The sequence below is a fragment of the Platichthys flesus genome, chromosome 12 (assembly GCF_949316205.1).
Source record: "Platichthys flesus chromosome 12, fPlaFle2.1, whole genome shotgun sequence".
Classification (NCBI taxonomy): domain Eukaryota; kingdom Metazoa; phylum Chordata; class Actinopteri; order Pleuronectiformes; family Pleuronectidae; genus Platichthys; species Platichthys flesus.
In genome coordinates, this window is record NC_084956.1 from 12,211,910 (window position 1) to 12,230,516 (window position 18,607).

The following is an 18,607-nucleotide window of genomic DNA, read 5'->3' on the forward strand; positions in this document are numbered from 1 at the left end:
ACAGAGATTTTCTGCAGAGATATTATGAGATGTTACGTTATGTGGGAATATGTGAAAGGGTTTGTTCAACTAAAAATTTAAATTCACCGCAGCATTGCAGCCAAATCCAATGCAATTGAAGTAAATGTGATGGCCTAAATTGACTCACCACAGGAGCGGTATAGGGACATCTTATGTTTTATTCTTTTTTTTTTACATTCGACATAAGGGTTACCATTTCTTTCAATTGATAAGACACTTCACCCACCCTTCCATCAGCATAGGGGTGGGCACATCATCAAGTGCATTTTCAGTTTTGGTTGAACCATCCTTATAATGTTCATATCAAGATATCTACGAGCAGACTGAGGGACACAAAGCCAAGAAATTGAGTTTGTCTCCTGTACTCCCCTGCCTCACTCTGGCTTTTCCCGCCATGCCTTTGTTATCCCCAATTTATTTTTCCCTTTGAGGGAGGGTGGGCTGGTGAAGTATAGCTCACAGCTCCTTGCTCGCCACAATCAGTTGGTTTTTGGCCCGGCGGTGGTGGAGACGCAGGGGGAGAATCCGCGTCACTGACGAGCTCCGTGGAGTGTGTGGAGTCTGTGGAGCGCGTTATCATCTCGCCACAGTGGCACGTCCCCCTTATCTGCAGCCTGCGCGCAGCAACCCGCGGTCACCGCAGTCGCACGGAATAACAGCGGGGGGTGTGGGAGTGCATCACGGGAGACGCACCAACACCTCGGGAAGATGTCTGGCTTCGCTGGGAACGTGGACTGCGAGGATTGTTTATCTCCTGCACATGTGGCCAATAACAGCACGGAGCTGCACCTGCGCCCGTCCACCGTGGATGAGGACGACGAACTTCTCAGATACATCTGGAGCGAGTACTTGCACCCCAAGCAGTACGAGTGGGTTCTCATTGTGGCTTACATTATCGTGTTCTTCGTTTCACTCATTGGAAACTCGCTTGGTAAGTTATATCCTTGGTGCATTTCTCTCTCCATCCGTGCGCAATCGCTCCTGCGTAAAAAGAGAGATTAACTTTTCTATTCTCATGAAAGGGCGGATGGCTGCAGGGTCAAATTAAATTCAATGCTACTTGGAGAAAATTATCTTTTAAGTTTTCCTTTGATGATGAGTTGTATCGCAGCGGTGCATCTGCTGATAAAGAGAGCTCCATGTGGAGAAGTCCCAGAGCGCGCACGTCTCCGCTCGTCTGTTAATGATCTGATGATACAGACTGAAACAGTATCACAATGTACCAGCGACTGCTCGTGGGGGTGAGGGTCCATTCACAGATTGACGCAAAGGACTGAGGATCTTTCTCCTTAGTTCCATCCATGTCATTTCCCCCCTCAATTGTGTTTTATGTTCACAGTTTTCTGAATCATCAATATTAAAGAAAAGCACTTTAGCAGACTTTCAGGAAAATGTTTAACAGTGTAAAATGTCTACCCTGAAAATGGTATTACCACCTCAACACCCTGCTCATTTCCCATTTGCAATTAGATCCATCTGGACCTCAGCTCTCAAGGCTTTATCTGTGGAATTTAGTGCTTCAGCTTTCATCCCTGTAGACCCAGTAACATTAAAGTGATTCTGCGCAATTGGTTGTGTTTTTTTTTAAATGGAATGGTACAACTGCTCTATGATGAAATACATTAATTCTGTTTTTAAAATCACATTTATTACATTTCTATAAAAAAACTAATCTACCTTTATGGGTCGAACATGTCTCCTACTGACACCTAATGGTTCAAACTGTCTTGAACAATGCCGCTCCAAGGCTTGCGTAGAGTCGCCCACCATCCGCCGTCTCATATTTGAAAAATTGAACACCCTCTAATCAAAGATGTTTTTTTTAATAACTTCCGGTTCCGGTAAACACCTATGACGGCTTTGTGTCTTATTCCTCTGTGAAACCAGGATATCATTGCCCGGTTATTCAAACCCTTAATGATGGCAGCCCTAACACTCTTTGACCGACTGACCGGCGCAGAGAAATGCGGGTCCGGTCTGACCGGTCTGAACAGCCAGGCGGGAGTGCGCTTGAGAATAGCTGTGCGTGGCGCGGCCGCTACATGGTCTGCTGCTGCCCTCCCTGCTTTTCCACTCGCGCTGTTTTTATCACCGCCGATCACCACACAGAATTCGCCTCCTTCACTTTACCTCTGCTTGAGAGTGAGAGCCAAAAAAATGCCAAATAATCGTTTCACCTCGATTATAGTAGTTTGGAGATTGTTTGACCCCATAATCGTAATCACGATTAAATTTCGATTAATCGAGCAGTCCTACATCTAAATGTCAATTTCACCGCTTCAACAACTCAAGCCATTTTATAGAAGCAGTCATATGGGCTGATGACATTTAAAGTATATTCTCGACATTTCAATGTTCTTCTCGGCATACAAAAGGTTCATAAGAATGTTTCACCCTCTGACTCACTTCAACTTTATTCCCAACACTTCGACATATCTCTTTTCTTTTGTTCTCGAAATGCAAAGTCTCTTCGCATTTTTTCTATTAGGCTTGGCTCTAATACTCAGAGACACAGCTGACGGCTTCTCACTGCAGTTGTCACCTCACATGAAAGGGTGCAAACAGCAGCAATCGGGCTTGCATCTCTCCTTCTCTTTATTTGCACTCCAGCTGTTTGCACCCACTTCAACTAAAAAGAGAGATGCAACAATTGGAGACAGCCTGACAACATGGTCTCGGTCTTGTACATAACATTGATTACTTCTGACTTTCAATAATTTTATACAAGCACACAAAATGAGGCACTGATGCAGTTAATGGTTTCACTCAACGGGATTCCCACTTCAACAGGACACCCAGTGGTGACTGTGTACAAGGAATTAATTAAGCTTGTAATGAAGTAATTCGACATCGACTTTTTCTAACAGATCAAATGGACAGCAGTGTGGAGTACCTTTGCACATTATTATGAAAATTGATTTGAGGGTCATTATTAACATGAGGGTGTAGTTAACACTGCTGTCAATCATTTTCGCTCTAACGTGAACCTCAGGTGGATGTGTATTGAGAAACCTTCCCTCCTCTGGTTTGATAGCGAACATGAACTCATTAGCTTTCAACATTTACAATGGAAAGGGCGATTTTAAGATGAATTCTCTTGATCTTTTGAACTTAACCGATGGTGAGCGACTTTGATGAAAATTGAAGTTTTACATGGTAACGTCTTTCATCTTACTAATCTAAAAAGGAACATTTTTTGCTGGTATAATGAAGTTTATAATCCGCTCAAGAAGAGATATTCAGAGAAAGAGGCTATGCAGGAAATTGGATCAAAAATGGTGATCAGAATTGATTTAGCTGTAAACCAAAACTATTTTACTGGTTTCTCTGTTGGGCAGTTGGAAAACATTGTGAGAATACATGTTTATATAGGAAACCATCTTACAGTCAGAACACAGCCACAATCAGTTTTCTCTCTTCTGTTCCTGACGGAAATTATAGGTTCACACAGTGCACATGTAACTGTAACTCTGAATGCGTTTTTCCATTTTCCTTTTTCTAGTTAACTGCTCTCAACGTGTCATTATATGCAATCATAAAAATGTAATATATATGATTGAATGTCACTGAGGCCTTGCCCACTTAGGAATGACCGTGAAAACCGGCATGACTGAGCACAGGAGCATTAAGAGCAATTTTGAGACAATCTCTTTCTATGTTATATGATTAGCTGTGTCACTACATCTCCCAGTATTAATCGTGAGATTGTGATTATGTTCCTGAAGAGTTTCTGCTTATTGTTCGCCGTCAACACAAAAAAATGTACATTATGTGATTAAATAAATAATTCCAGTCAATTAAAGAAGAGGGTTTGAAATGTGAATTTGGTGTAACAGAGGTTATTTTGTAGAAAAGGGGAAATTGGTTCAAACTTAGTGTACGAACTCTATATGGTGGTTGATTGGAGTAGTTGAGTAGAATTTGCAGTAGGACTCAGTGACAAGAATGTGATAGAGCTGTAGGGACATATTAGAAATGTCACATTGACAAAAAAACAATGTGAATTTGACTTACTACCATCAGCTTATATTTGATTCAAATTGCCCACTATCACCTGGTCATACAATTAAAGTCAGTACACTGGGCTCTCAAGCACTTGTCACATACATGTTGCTGTTGTCCATTAGAGGGTGTTGTATGAAAGGTTTTCATTTTGTTCCCCCAGAGTTGCTGCTGGCTCTTTCATACATCTGACAGCAGCATTATTAACACAGCAATCGAGATCTGCTTGAAGATCAACGCACTAATCATTGATGGCAGCCTATTCTTGCATAATCAATGCTTGGAGTTTTGTCAGAATTTGTGGGTTTTTGTTTGTTCACCCGCCTCTTGAGGGTTGACCACAAGTTCTCAATGGGATTAAGGTCTAGGGAGTTACCTGGCCCTGGACCCAACATTTCTAGGTTTGGTTCCCTGAGCCACTTAGTTATACATTTTTTGCCTTATGGCAAGGTGCTCCATCATGCTGGAAAAGGCATCGTTCGTCACCAGACTGTTCTTTAATGGTTGGGAGAAGTTGCTCTCGGAGGATGTTTTGGTACCATTCTTTATTCATGGCTGTGTTCTTAGGCAAAATTGTGAGTGAGCCCACTCCCTTGGCTGAGAAGCAACCCCACACATGAATGGTCTCAGGATGCTTTGATGTTGGCATGACACAGGACTGATGGTAGCGCTCTCCTTTTCTTCTCCAGACAAGTTTTTTTCTGGATGCCCCAAAAAATCGGAAAAGGGGATTCATCAGAGAAAACGACTTTACCCCAGTCCTCAGCAGTCCAATCCATATACCTTTTGCAGAATATCAGTCTGTCCCTGATGCTTTTCTTGGAGAGAAGTGGCTTCTTTGCTGCCCTTCAAGGTCATCCTCCAAAAGTCTTTGCCTCACTGTGCGTGCAGATGCAGTCACACCTGATCGCTGCCATTCCTGAGCAAGCTCTGCACTGGTGGTGCGCCGATCCCGTGGTTAAATCAACTTTAGAAGATGATCCGGACGCTTGCTGCACTTTCTTGGGCTCCCTGAGGCCTTCTTCACAACAATTGAACCTCTCTCCTTGAAGTTCTTGATGATCCGATAAATGGTAGATTAAGGTGCAATCTTACTAGCTGCAATATCCTAGCCTGTGAAACCCTTTTTGTGCAAAGCAATGATGACTGCATGTGTTTCCTTGCAGGTAACCATGATTAACAGAGGAAGAACAATGATTTCAAGCACCACCCTCCTTTTAAAACTTCCAGTCTGCTGTTCTGACTCAATCAGCATGGCAGAGTGATCTCCAGCCTTTTCCTCGTCAACACTCTCCCCTGTGTTAACAGGAGAATCACTGACATGATGTCAGCTGGTCATTTTGTGGCAGGGCTGAAATGCAGTGGAAATGTTTTTGGGGGGATTAAGTTCATTTTCATGGCAAAGAGGGACTTTGCAATTAATTGCAATTCATCTGATCACTCTTCATAACTTTCTGGACTATATGCAAATTGCCATCATAAAAACTGAGGCAGCACATACCTGTATATCTGCTCAACTCTCTGCCTCTCACACTTGTCATACAGGTCACATCTTCATTACCAGCTCATCTCCACCAGTCTCCACCTCCATTCACTCCCCTGCCTCGGGTTTGCTCAACAGCTCATTCCCCTCTGACTGGCCAGTCATCGCTGTTGTGAATTCAAAGTGAAGAATTTTAGGTGGTTTTTAATGGCACATTCAATCAAACGACCCATTATACATTATTCATGGCCGGAGCAGCAATTTCCGCACCGTGTTAGACCTCTTGGGAAAGTAAACCTAGAAGCTGTGCAGACACTGTGACTCCAACACTAAACATATGACTTTATTATCTCATAGAATATTTTCCCGATCAATTTACATTTTTCTATGACTGTCAAAAATATTTAGTCTTACAATACTACCGGCAAAATATCTAGAAATATTATCTATTTGGCCTAAGTTTGTTTTGTGTTCCCAAATTACTTTAGAGGAAGACAAAAAGTTATTTTCTTTTGTATCCGGTGTAAGAAGTCGCGCCCTGAGTGAGTGTGAAAAATTTGGATTTGTGGAGTCGTCTGTGCAAACTCTTTTCGCACGAGTTCACCCGGGACTTTTACAGACAGCAGGATAAACTGTGATATTTTGTGGAACATAATTTAATCTTAAATATCCCAACTAAGTACAAGCAGATGGAGCTGTTAACGCACAATCATGTCAATGCAGAAGCCATTTATATGGAAAACACCATTGTGAGGCAGAATTGTGATCTCACATTCAAGCAAGAAAAACACAACTCTTTTTTCCAGCCTGTAGACCAAAGTAAGGCATCACATACACACACAAATATAAAAAAAGCATTCCTTTTGAATACTTTAGTTCACCATCTGGAAGTGGTACCCACAGCATCATCCTTCTCGTTCTTAAGTCTGAGTGAAAGTAGAATTTTGGTGGCTCTGATGCTTTTGCTCGCATTAATGCGGATCCTGTCATCCACAGGAGTTTATCTAGAACTCTTTCATGTGTGGCTCTGCGAGATAAGGAGGGGTGTGGGAGGGGCGGGGGGGGGGGGGGGGGGGCAATAATGGAGACAATGACACACACAGTAGGTCGCATATGTAAACTGTCTGACCTAAGCAAATTACTGTTACATTAGATGTACAATACGGAAGAAAACACACCATGCATGTTTGTGTTGCATCTGCTCATTCCTCTGTGTGTAGAATCATTAAAATGATACGCTTAAATATGTTTGAGCTGTTAATTGAATTATATGACCATACTGTGATAAAATATATTAATGGTGCTTTTAATATCACATTCATTTAGAAAAATAAATATAAATAAATAATGTCTCATTACACCAGCCAGTAGTTCAAACCGTCTTGGACCTTGCCAAGCCGATCCTTACAGATGAGTCATCCCATTAGGACGTCTCGAAGTCATTTATTTTATATAAAGAAATAACGCCATCTAATCAAATGCCAATAGGTTAATTATCAGACTTGTGAAATGTTTTTTACTGGAATAAGACCAGAACACAGATCGTCAATAGTCAAGTGTTACCTTTGGTACTTCACTACAACACACACTCTGTTATACCTCTTTTACACTCATGTCCTTTTTCCCCTTGGTGGGTGAAGATCAACGTCACCACACAGCTCTCCCACCTCGCCGTCTTGTCAAATTTGCTTTTTCGCGTGGGAGTCATGCTTCCATCACTACTGATCAGAGTCGATAAAAACCTAAGTCTACTGCAGAGTCAATTGACCTGGGGGAGTAACTGAGACATGCGACTGCAGCCCAACACAGACACCTTGATATTGGACATTATAATTTATGGTTATTGCATGGCTTTGAAACTTATTCAAACATTCACTAACATTAGCTTTCTATCCAGCATTACATCAACCGTTCCCACACCCTCTATTGCACTTGCATTGCCTTAGCTCTGAGAGCTCTGGCTTCAGGTGTAACCCCGCTGATGAGGCTCGGGACCACCATGGTTCACAGCACAAATTCCAACAGGATTCTGGAGGGGAAAAGTGTCACGGTTTCTCTGTCGGCCTCTTTATTGACCTGAAAATGCCATGACAGTGGCACTCACACATCCAGCCCTGGCTCCTTCGCCCTTTTTACATATTGTTTCTCATTAAGTATATTACAGATGCATTGATTAAAACCTGTCATTGTGGTAACCTATTCATATTAACAGAGCTGATATTCACTATCACAAGTGGCTCATAGTTAAAGTTCTAGTCTACTTTGTTCATGAAGCTTATAAAACCCACTGCAGGTCCACAGTCTCTGGATTGTTACCATCCCATAAGACTTCAGGGCTTAAAAAAAGCTCTGTTTTTACGTAAGTCTGAAACGAAAGAGTTGAAACAAAGAACCGCAGTCTAAAACTACATGCACTAAGAGAGTTTTTTACACTTCAGACTAATGAACACACTGGTGAAGTAGCTGAATTAAAATGGGAAAGGTTGTGTACTGTCCCTGCGTGTGCTGGAATTTTCGAGAAATACTCAACTGAAGTCAGTGCAGAGGGCTTCTTCTCTCCAGTTCTTGAACACCTGGGATCCACACCAGTCTCCGCACCCTGCCTCGTTACAAACCCTAATTTGTAGAGGTGATTTCAATTCATGCCCGCCGTAGCTGTCTCAGTCCTGCAGCCATCTGCAGGTGATTCATTTCATCCTTTCACTCCACCGCAGAATAAATCAGGATTCAGATGGGTACATGAGAAATTACTCAGCATTTCTCCTTCGTAGAAATCTTCACCAGTGTTCAAAAAATTGGAATAAGCAAAAAGTTTGACTGCCAGCCAAAAACTTTTTGGTTGAATTTGAAGTTGAAGAATTTTAGGCAACTGTGAACATCATCATTCAGTTTGAAAACTTTTACTTTCTACAGGGAAGTCAGCGTTTTATTGTCTCCTGCGATTAAATCATTGAAAGGGAAAAATCCATTTCAGCTCTTTTTTCAGATGCAGATACATTTTCCTTGTTTCACCAACTGTAATAATTCTGTCCTACACTGCAGCCCAGGTTACAACATGTGGGAAGTACTGGTGCATTTCAAACCATGTAACACACTGCAACAACTTTGTCCCAGTTACATGCTGTGACTGTACATGATGCACAAATTTGTCTTTGCAGTTAGTGAACGACAAAGTAATGGGTTCTATGAAATGACACAACCCAGCACTATTTTCATTTTGTAAACTGAACAAAGAAAAAGCAATGATGCTTCTATAAATATGATCTTTTCTCCTTCTATTCCTTAAAAGCCCCAGCTCTGAAAGATAAAGCTGGCTGGAGATTGTTGTCTGCACCATGGAAGCAACACAAACACATTCATACAATTTAGACCAATTTACTTGTTGTGCACACATGCACAATGAGAGATTATTATAAACATTGTACATGTGTCTCTGTTTTGATTGTCTAAGCAGGCCGATATAACTGCACAAACCTTTTGACACTCAGGTTGTAATAAAGAAAATTATTACTTTGGCAAAAGGTGGTTATGTTTTCATCTGCAGTTTGTGTTTATAGCAGCATTACACAAAACCTACTGAATGGATTCCGATTAAACTTGGGTGGAGGATGTGGCCTGGGTTTTAATACTTTCTTTAACACCGTTAGATATGGCATTTTTCAACATATCATTGATTTCCCCCACAGTAATTCATGGCTCTTGATTAGACAATTCAGGCATAATTTGGGAGACTGATATTTATGATAAATATTTCCCTGTATTTATTCTTGCGGTTTTTGATTGTGCACCATTTTCAGTTTGTTTTGCAGTGTGGAAGAACCGGCACATGCGCACCGTGACCAACTATTTCATTGTGAATCTCTCCTTCGCCGACGTCTTGGTCACCATCATCTGCCTGCCTGCCAGTCTCGTGGTGGACATCACAGAGACGTGGTTCTTTGGAAACACTCTCTGCAAAGTTGTGCCTTATCTGCAGGTAAGATATCAACCCCTGACATCTTTTCCACCAGGGATATTAGAAAATCTTCAGCACATATAAACCACTGCACTTGTGAACCTTTCCATAATTTATATTTTTCAGAGGGTGAAAGAAACACTTTTTTTATATCCCGTGACCTGTGCACAGAGTAAAACCTTTGATGGTATCCCTATGTTATTTAACACCTTGGGCAAGACTTTCACCTCCACCATTTTTAAATATATATTTTCTTCCTACAACTCCCCTCCTCCTGCTGCTGAGTGAAAATCAAATGACATTGGTTTATACATCCTCACTGAGTGAATGGAAATCCTACACTATCTTAAACAAAGCCTATGATACCAACAATTCCTAATATATTCTATATATAGACCAAATATATGTCAAAGTGAATTTGACTTCAACCTTGGATCTGAAAACATCTGATGTACACATATTCTGAATGGAAGCAGCTGCAAAACCAACTAGATTACTTGATCTGAATTATTCCAAACAAATCAATGTTTGAATTCTTGTGCTGTGCCGGCTGCCGGCTCACCTCCCTTGTCACAATTTAGGGCACAGGATTAAGTTCTTCATGGTCATGTTCAACCCATTATATACTCTGTGCTTTGCTGCAGCTCTGTAACTGATCAATATTCGCGGCTTTTATGAAGCCAGAGACAGTTCTAGCCACATTTTATGTGACTTTTTGGTTGTGTTTCCATGCCCCAGTGCTGTATTGGCTCGTCAACCTCAAGAACTTAGATGTCAGTTATCTCCAGTCTCCCTCTCCAGTGCAGTATTAGATTGTAAAGCCAATGGCACTATAGATTCCTAAAGGAGAAAAGAAATAATCAGAGGAGACTGTACCATCATTTAATAAGGATTTGTTGGGAAAGAACAAATTTATTTCTAATAAGGTATTATAATTCCTCAGCAGGTAGTGCTGCTTTTTAAAATACATTTGATTCTCAGACACATTAATTAATCAATCAATCATTTAGTAAATGTTCTGGGGTGGTTGGCTGTACGACTGTTGGACTTATATTAAGGACTCCTCAAGGTGAACATAAAGAGTTCGTACTTAATCTTGAAACAACAACTGACCAAATAATTCACCGCAAGGTCCATTAAGGAGCCTTTGTGACTGTAGTCTGTCTTTAAAACTTGAGCCTCAAGGTGAAGACATGTTCAAATAGTGAAGTCGATTTTAACTCTGCTTTATTTGTGACTTTCTTATGAACTTGATTTGTAAATGATAAGTAACTGGTGCAGTATTGCACATTAAACACATTAACACATTAAATTCAGTAAGTATATGCTAATGTATGTGTCCATTATTTTATATCTATGTATTTTATAATCCAATATGGTTGTTTAGGGAAGATATGGTTAAGAACATGCATAAACTTTTTCTGTTGATTGACATTTAGGATCTTCAGTTGTCTTTGTAATGAGCCAGCTTAGCGCTCTTCGCTATTATGCACCCTCCCCTACAGCTGAGCAGAAAATGAAAATCCCAACTGAATAATAGAGCAAAGACTGGCATTCACTAAAGAAACTGAGCCCTCTGTACCAAGGGCAAAGTTCCACTCTTTAGCTCTCAAATGCTTGAAATTGCAGGATTTATCAGTCTCTCGAAATGTCACCAAATTCCATTTAATGGCACAAAACAAACAATGCATTTTATAACTTCATTACCCTTTCTATGTCACTAAGCCCACATGCATTGGTGGTGCTGATGTAGTGAAGGGATGAAACAAGTCAGCAAATGAATAAGTTATGTCAAAAAGCAATGTGCTGCAGTTCTCAGCAGGATTGTGTGTTTGTGTGTGGGTGTGTCTTAAAATGAACTACAGGGCCCACTTTCTTGATAATGGAACATGTCACACAGTGCAACAGTGAATCTCACTGATTGGTGAGATAGGTTTTTTTGTGGCACAGGGGAATCCATGTTATCAAACGGCTACTTGGATCGGTTCATTGTTAGTTTGAATTTTTTTATTCATAGTTGCCTATGAAAATCACATATGAATACAAATCAATAGACTTGTGCTTTTATTCCTGCCAAACATAATAAAAAGATCACAGAATGATTTCAGACTGACTGTAATGAAGTCTCCCTTTTGTTATATCTTAAATGGCGATGGTGTGTATGAACCTACAGACTGGGTCAATCTTCTGGTTGCAGTGTTTCTAGTGTCTTACCAGATTTTTCTCCACCACATCACGTTCAAAATATCTGTCAATGTGCTAATGATTTTCTGTCAGGCAGAGAACATTCATCTGAGGACTTGTCCTTTTCCACCTACAGGGCAATCTCACCACCTCATTTAGGCCTTTTAAATAAAGGAGAATACTCAGCAAACGTGATTTAGTACACCATAGGCATCCTTAAGCCAAGCATTTCAAAGTGATAGAGCTGAGATGTTATTTCCCAAAGGAAGGGACTCCCCCCCTCACAATCTAAAAATGCAGTGAAATTCCTGGAGATAAGCATGTGCAACATGCTGGAGCCGGATAAGAACATCTTCGACACAGGAAGAGTCTAAGGAATCAAGGTGCCTCATTCACAGATCCACGATTGAAATCGTCTGCAAAGTCTCCAATTGAGCAAGGAAATTACAGAGGTTACAGCAGACCGGGTGTTCATCAAGGTGACAGGTAAGAGAGCAGGGAGGCAGCTGGTTGCTGAGCGCACACCGTCATTCCAGCTGAACCGTGATAATATGCACTCAGACTCACACTTATCTGGGACTCTGCAGGGGCTGGTGGATTTCAGTGATAGCTATTTAGTCATTATTATTCTGTAGCACTGGACAAACTCTGTGCCTGTCCTCCACAGCGGTTTAGCCACATACTGTGAAAACCAGTGCAACCAATGTGTTTTGGTGAATATGCATCGTTCTGATTGGCCTTGTAAGCTAAAAATAAACGTCAATAGTCAAGGGCAGATTAAACATGTTGGGCTGTCAGAGTTCTGAAGTAAAAACGCTCAAAGTTCTAAAACACCTTGTAAAGAGTCCAACCAATATGTGGATTTTGGTCATGTCTTGCCCTACAGGATAATCTACCTTGAATAATGCATTGTGGAACTGTGCCTGGCGTTATTTGTTTACTTCGTTGTGATCTCTCCCCCCCCCCCCCCCCCCCGAAATAGTTGGACTGTATAATTGGCAATTATTTTCTTTTTTCCAGACCATCTCTGTTTCTGTGTCAGTCCTAACGCTGAGTTGCATAGCCCAGGACCGTTGGTACGCTATCTGCCACCCACTGATGTTCAAGAGCACTGCCAAGAGGGCTCGCAAGAGTATCGTGATCATCTGGGTTGTGTCATGCATCATCATGATCCCGCAGGCTATTGTGATGGAGTGCAGCAGCTTGCTGCCTGAACTCACAAACAAGACCAGCCTGTTCACGGTGTGTGATGAACATTGGAGAGGTAAGAATTCACTTATCCCCCTTGAATATATAGAAACGCTGTGACAGGGGCACAAATTAAAACTTAGACCATACTTCTCTGCCTCCTTCAGAGATACAACCCTCAGATGAGCATTAGTCATTCTGTGCGCTGAAATCCTTGTACACATCTGATGCCATTTAGCTGGCGGTTGATATTAAAATGATGGCAGCAGGACCTTTTCATTGGGCTGATAAGGCCTAATAGAGGAGAATAAATGACATTCGGATAAGACAGAGAGAGAGAGAGAGTGCCAGTGTGATAACAGACAGAGGAGGAGGAGAACCTTGCAAAGAGAAAAAGCTTTTCAACCTCTTGCTTTCTTTCAGTTGTAGTATTCGAGGTAGGCTTTTTGAATACCTCTGAAAAAAATGTCTGCTTAGAAACATCATGTTAGTGAACAAAATACCATAAAATTGCCACTGCCCAGTTTAAAATATATGAGATTCTCCACAGAGAATAGAGTTGAGATAATCAAGACAGTGATGGAAATGTTCACACAACTCACTGCTATTGCTAAATACCCAATAAAGAGGTCAAACTATATCATGTGTATAAATGTGAAGAAGAAACAACATGGCCACAAACACTCTCCCAACACCCTGAGCCTGTTTACAGACAAGATGAGAACTGTAGCAGTGACAAACCTGAGAAGTTAACACCTGAGGGACGACTTGTGTTTGTTTTCAACTACAGAGCTGAGGCTACTGGACTTCTTCTTGTGGGTTTAATGGCAGATAGTAAAACTAGTTTACAGGCGCATTACCGCCACCTACTGGACTGGAGTGTGAATCAGATGATTGGCAGGCAAACAAAAGGAAAACCCGTACAAACTAAATAATGACATTTTCTCTGTTATAAGTGTTTTCTTCACAACTGTCATTAGTTGGCTCAATTCTCCCCACTGCTTCTCCGAGGAAAAACTGATTAAAACAACTTTGCAGGTGACTGACAATATATTCACAGCTTATATTTATTGATAAATATATAAAACTAATAATGTAAAATTTTGAATGGTTTTAATGGTTATAAATTATAGTATGATTAAAAACGCTTGAATCGTTTTCCCATTCAAAGCCTTAATTTAAGTTTTTTTTTTTTAAATAGACAAGATTTTACTATCTAAACTAAAAGAGTGTTCTGCTAACTTGTTCATCCTAACGAAATATTTATCATCCCGACAGTAAGTCAAGTCAACAAATATCCTGGCTTTTCTCTAATATCTGTGTTGCGGATTCAAAAGGTCAAAGTTCAAAGTCCACAATCAGAGAGTCTCATAACTTATTCATGGCCCAGTCTCAAACAGTTAACAAGAGTCTTTTCACATGCTCTTGATTGGCATTGCATCAGTTTTTATGATTTTTAAGATTTATGTGCAAATTGTCAGGGGGCTGGACATCATATTGAAACTAGCATTACAATAGCCACATAATATTACATTTACCAGACTAATTGGTTATTCCTAATCCTCAAATTCCAGGCTAGAAAGACATAGTTGTATTTTACCCCAGTGCCACAAGCCTAAAATATTCACTCTGCCACTAAATGTAAATGTATATGTGTGGGGAACAGGCGTTGCAGTATCTGAGCAGGTGAATCTTCATGAGAGATCATGCAGATTTCTTTTCAAACTGATTATAACACTGATTTGCTTATCTCCCAACAGCTGAGATCCTCCCGAAGGTTTATCACACCTGTTTCTTCATTGTCACCTACTTTGCACCATTATGTCTCATGGTCCTGGCGTATATCCAGATATGTCACAAGCTGTGGTGTCAACAGGTGTGTATGTCCACAGATTTATGTCATGCATCTGACGTGTTTAAACCATAGTTTTAAACCTGATACTCACCCTGAACTGAAGTTCCTCTAGGGTGTTTACAGTTGCTTAATGTATGCACATGCTTTACCAACAGATTCCCGGGAGCACATCAGTGTTGCAGAGGAAGTGGCGGTCCATCCAGTGCTCGGCCCCGGTGCCGGGCCCCGGAGAGCCTGTCAGGGTCAGGACCAGCACGGTTTGCGCGGAGATCAAACAGGTCAGAGCTCGACGCAAGACAGCTCGGATGCTGATGGTGGTGCTGTTTGTTTTCGCCCTGTGCTACCTGCCCATCAGCGTGCTCAATGTCATGAAAAGGTAATAATCTCCCAGGCACTGCTGCTTCAGGGATCAGAAGCGGAGGGGGGGGGGAGACCAGCACAGCTAGATGTCTTCTGTTTTCATTATGAGCCCCCCTTAGACTCATGTATATTGAAAGGGCTGAATTCTTGATTTTTGCATGGCTGAATTTGATATAAACTCATTCATATTGTATTATTAAAGGAGAAACTAAGCTGCCCGTCTTTATACCTGCATAGACCAGCACTAGATTTCTTCTGTTTGAATTATGAGCCCCCTTTGGAGTCATGTATATTGAAAGTGCTGAATTCTGGATTTTTGCATGGCTGAATTTGATATGAATTCATTCATATTGTAATATTAAAAAAGAAGCTAAGCTGCCCGACTTTATACCTGCAGAGTCCTTGGGACTTTCAAGACCACCAATGACCGAGAGACGGTGTACGCGTGGTTCACTTTCTCACACTGGCTCATCTATGCCAATAGTGCAGCAAATCCCATCATCTACAATTTCCTCAGCGGTAAGTTCATAACCATCCTCATCACTCAGACCAGTTGTATGAGCTCATTCTGTCTACCAGTGCACAGTCACTGCTTTAAACTCCTCATATGATTGTATGTTTCATAAAAGGATTTCACATTTTAATAAAGATACAATTAGATCTTTTTGGCTTTAATACGGATAATCGTCATGGTCACTCAAAGTGTTCTACAGCACAGATCACATTCACACCTTCATTCAGCTCTTCCACACGTAGCCCATTGTCGATCACTCACACGCTCTTCTCATGTTGCCAGTACAGCTCTTGAGGGCAATTTGGGGTTAAGTGTCTCGCACAAGGACACTTTGGATGAGCCGAGAATCAAACAACCTTCAAAACCCTGTAGTGGACCTGACGAGCCACTCAACCTCCTGAGCCGCAGGCATGCACTATTAGTTATCGTGTGCCAAAATAAAGCATCAATGAGATATTACATATTTACAATTAATCCAATCTTAACTTTAAATACTAATCAATGCTGTTTTCATAAAAACATGGATAAAATTGACTCTTTGTTATTCTCTCTTCCTCAGGGAAGTTCCGTGGGGAGTTCAAAGCAGCGTTTTCTTGCCACTGCTATGGCCAAGACCAAAATCCAACACAGAGGATACGGACCAGAGTGAGCACAGACAGCCGGAAATCTCTGTCCACTCAAGTCAACAACATGGACAGCGTGTCACGCATTTCAGATCAAATGGTGTAGTCTTATAATCCAGGGGCTGATTCTAAACCAGGTTCAAAGGCTCAAGGTGAACAAACCTCTAAAAAGACAAGATTCAGTGTCTCTAAACGGTGAATTTCATGCTTTATGGAAACTGGAATCTTTCGTTCCTTTTACATGATCAAGTACAGAGGACATTGTAGTTCACATGAACTTTCTATTTATTATCAATAACATTTATTATTCATTCTGACGGTTATTATTTAATTTCCACTGTTATATAGGATATACAGCTAACTGACGTGACTATGGGCTCACAAATATTTTCGTAAATGGGTTTTATTTTGTATTTATTATGTTATATTTAGCTCAGTGGATTTTCTGTGGCACAGAGCTACTGATTAACTGTGCAGGCTCGTCATTGTCTTTATTGTTTTAGTTAGTTCAGTCGCTAGAATCAGTGTCGCAGGTCATGCGATTATGGTTGTTTGCGACAACAGAAGAGCAGGTGTTTTAGAGAGTCAGTGTAATTTTCCTCCTTAATGAGCACACGTCCATCTTCAGTCTCCATTGTAAATGTCCATAAAGCTGCATTAATGGTATGTAAATGATGCCAGAATGTCAATCATCATGAATATCAATTAAATCATAGAATTTATTAAATATATTTTCTATCAGCTGCACACTACATTACTGTGTGTCCAGCACTAATTCAGTCAATTCCAGGCCAGTAAGATGTGTTTGCATTAGGCTGTAAATGATATTTAAATATTTCAACTGTAAATTGCGTATCTTATACTGACAGTAAAAAGTTTACAGAACTTTTACTTTAAATGAGACATGTTTTGAACAGGCACCTTTCATTTGGCATTTAGTGAACGTACCTCAAGCTTCTTTGTTTCATCAAAGAATTTCTTCTTCTTCTTCTTCTTCTTCTTCTTTTAAAAGGAAGAAATAAAAGCACAAACACTTTAGTATATTTTATTACAGAATAATATATTGATCCCATGAATCTATTTGAATGTATTTGCAGGTAGCAACTCTGCATATGCAATATGGAGCAAACTCAGAATTAAAGTTGGCTAAAAGTTCAGGTTTTTAACACAATCTGAAGGATGCACCAAAGCTATGGGAACAAAATAAATAGGAGTTTCAATAATCATGTGAATAATCTTTATAAAAATATGAATTTTGCTGAATTTAAAGTTTAATCCAACATTAACATCCGCAAATTGTGCTCGCATGTCTGACGTTTTCGACGAGACTCTTGATTCTTGGATGTGGGATCTTTGAAAATCAAAGATATCTTATAAAATGCTCTTTTCCAACATACAGTGTATCAACAAAGCCATGTAATGCATTGGCCTTTACTTCCATTTTTCACCAGTTTAACAAACACAAATTTTCTTTTCAAGCGGAAGTCTATATCAACCAAATGCATTAAGATATTTGTCATTCTTTTTAAAATGTATTGTTTATTTAACTGTGGTTATTAACTCTACTTGAATTTGCCATGAGATTGATGTCGGTTCTCCTTTTGTTTATTTCAGTATTTTTACTTCATATTAATTAGCCTTCAGCTTACTTCTGATCTTACACAGTTTAATGACATTTTGAACGTTTGAGCTTCATGTGCTTCATGTTATACATAATACATAATAGTATAATTCTATTTAATTATGCTTTACTGAGAAAACATGATTTGCTCAGAACAGATGACAATAAAGAGAATTTGCTTCTTTCTTTCTTCAACTACGTTTGAATCCAGACTTCAGAGGAGTGCAACTTCTGAAGTTTTGCTTCTTGTGGATTAGTTAACATACGTTTACTGTACCTCATTTTACTTAATTAGTAATTAGCAATGGGCCACATTTAACACGGAATTATGTAAAATGTGACATTACAAAACAAAGACTAGCATAAAAGAGGTCCCATTTAAATCGGATCATTTTAAACTGTGAAACTGAACATTTTGAAGCTGTGAAACTCAGATCTCACATCGTGTGTAAAATCATCTATGATCTGTAAACAAAACAAAACGCTAGTTTCAAATGCTTTAAAACAGCAGTGAAGAGCTGTGGTGACATGTCTGCTCATTGTCTTGTGATGCATTTGTTCCTTCCAATGTGCATAAATGGAGCACACAGTGTAGCAACAGAGATTTATTTTTTGTAATTAATGATCATTTATGAGTATAATTAACTTTGTCCTCAATGCTTTGTCAACATTTGGTGAAACCTCAATGTATTTCCTATTTTACTTTTGCATTTGTTTTTGAAAACAGCCGATGCTGTTTTTGTTTTTGTTTGTCAAATGCGGTTAAAAAATAAGTTAGAATGCTGTGTTACAAGAAAAGTG

At 40.1% G+C, this 18,607-nt stretch overlaps 1 protein-coding gene across 1 annotated transcript; it reads left to right on the plus strand.

The window, feature by feature from the left end:
• The first annotated feature begins 729 nt into the window (after positions 1 to 729).
• On the plus strand, positions 730 to 16,837 carry hcrtr2 (hypocretin (orexin) receptor 2). The gene is made up of 7 exons (XM_062401532.1): positions 730 to 952; positions 9,304 to 9,482; positions 12,666 to 12,909; positions 14,594 to 14,709; positions 14,844 to 15,064; positions 15,446 to 15,567; positions 16,122 to 16,837. Exons 1-7 carry the CDS (start codon positions 730 to 732, stop codon positions 16,289 to 16,291), a joined length of 1,275 nt encoding a protein of 424 aa, XP_062257516.1. The 3' UTR covers positions 16,292 to 16,837.
• Positions 16,838 to 18,607: the final 1,770 nt, after the last annotated feature.

What these genes read in the sequence shown, in the direction of transcription:
- hcrtr2 (XM_062401532.1), top strand. Translation starts at nt 730, where the DNA reads ATGTCTGGCTTCGCTGGGAACGTGGACTGCGAGGATTGTTTATCTCCT. An exon ending in AAGTTGTGCCTTATCTGCAG is followed by an intron (nt 9,483 to 12,665) that starts GTAAGATATCAA and finishes TCTTTTTTCCAG; the next exon opens with ACCATCTCTGTTTCTGTGTC. An exon ending in GTGTGATGAACATTGGAGAG is followed by an intron (nt 12,910 to 14,593) that starts GTAAGAATTCAC and finishes ATCTCCCAACAG; the next exon opens with CTGAGATCCTCCCGAAGGTT.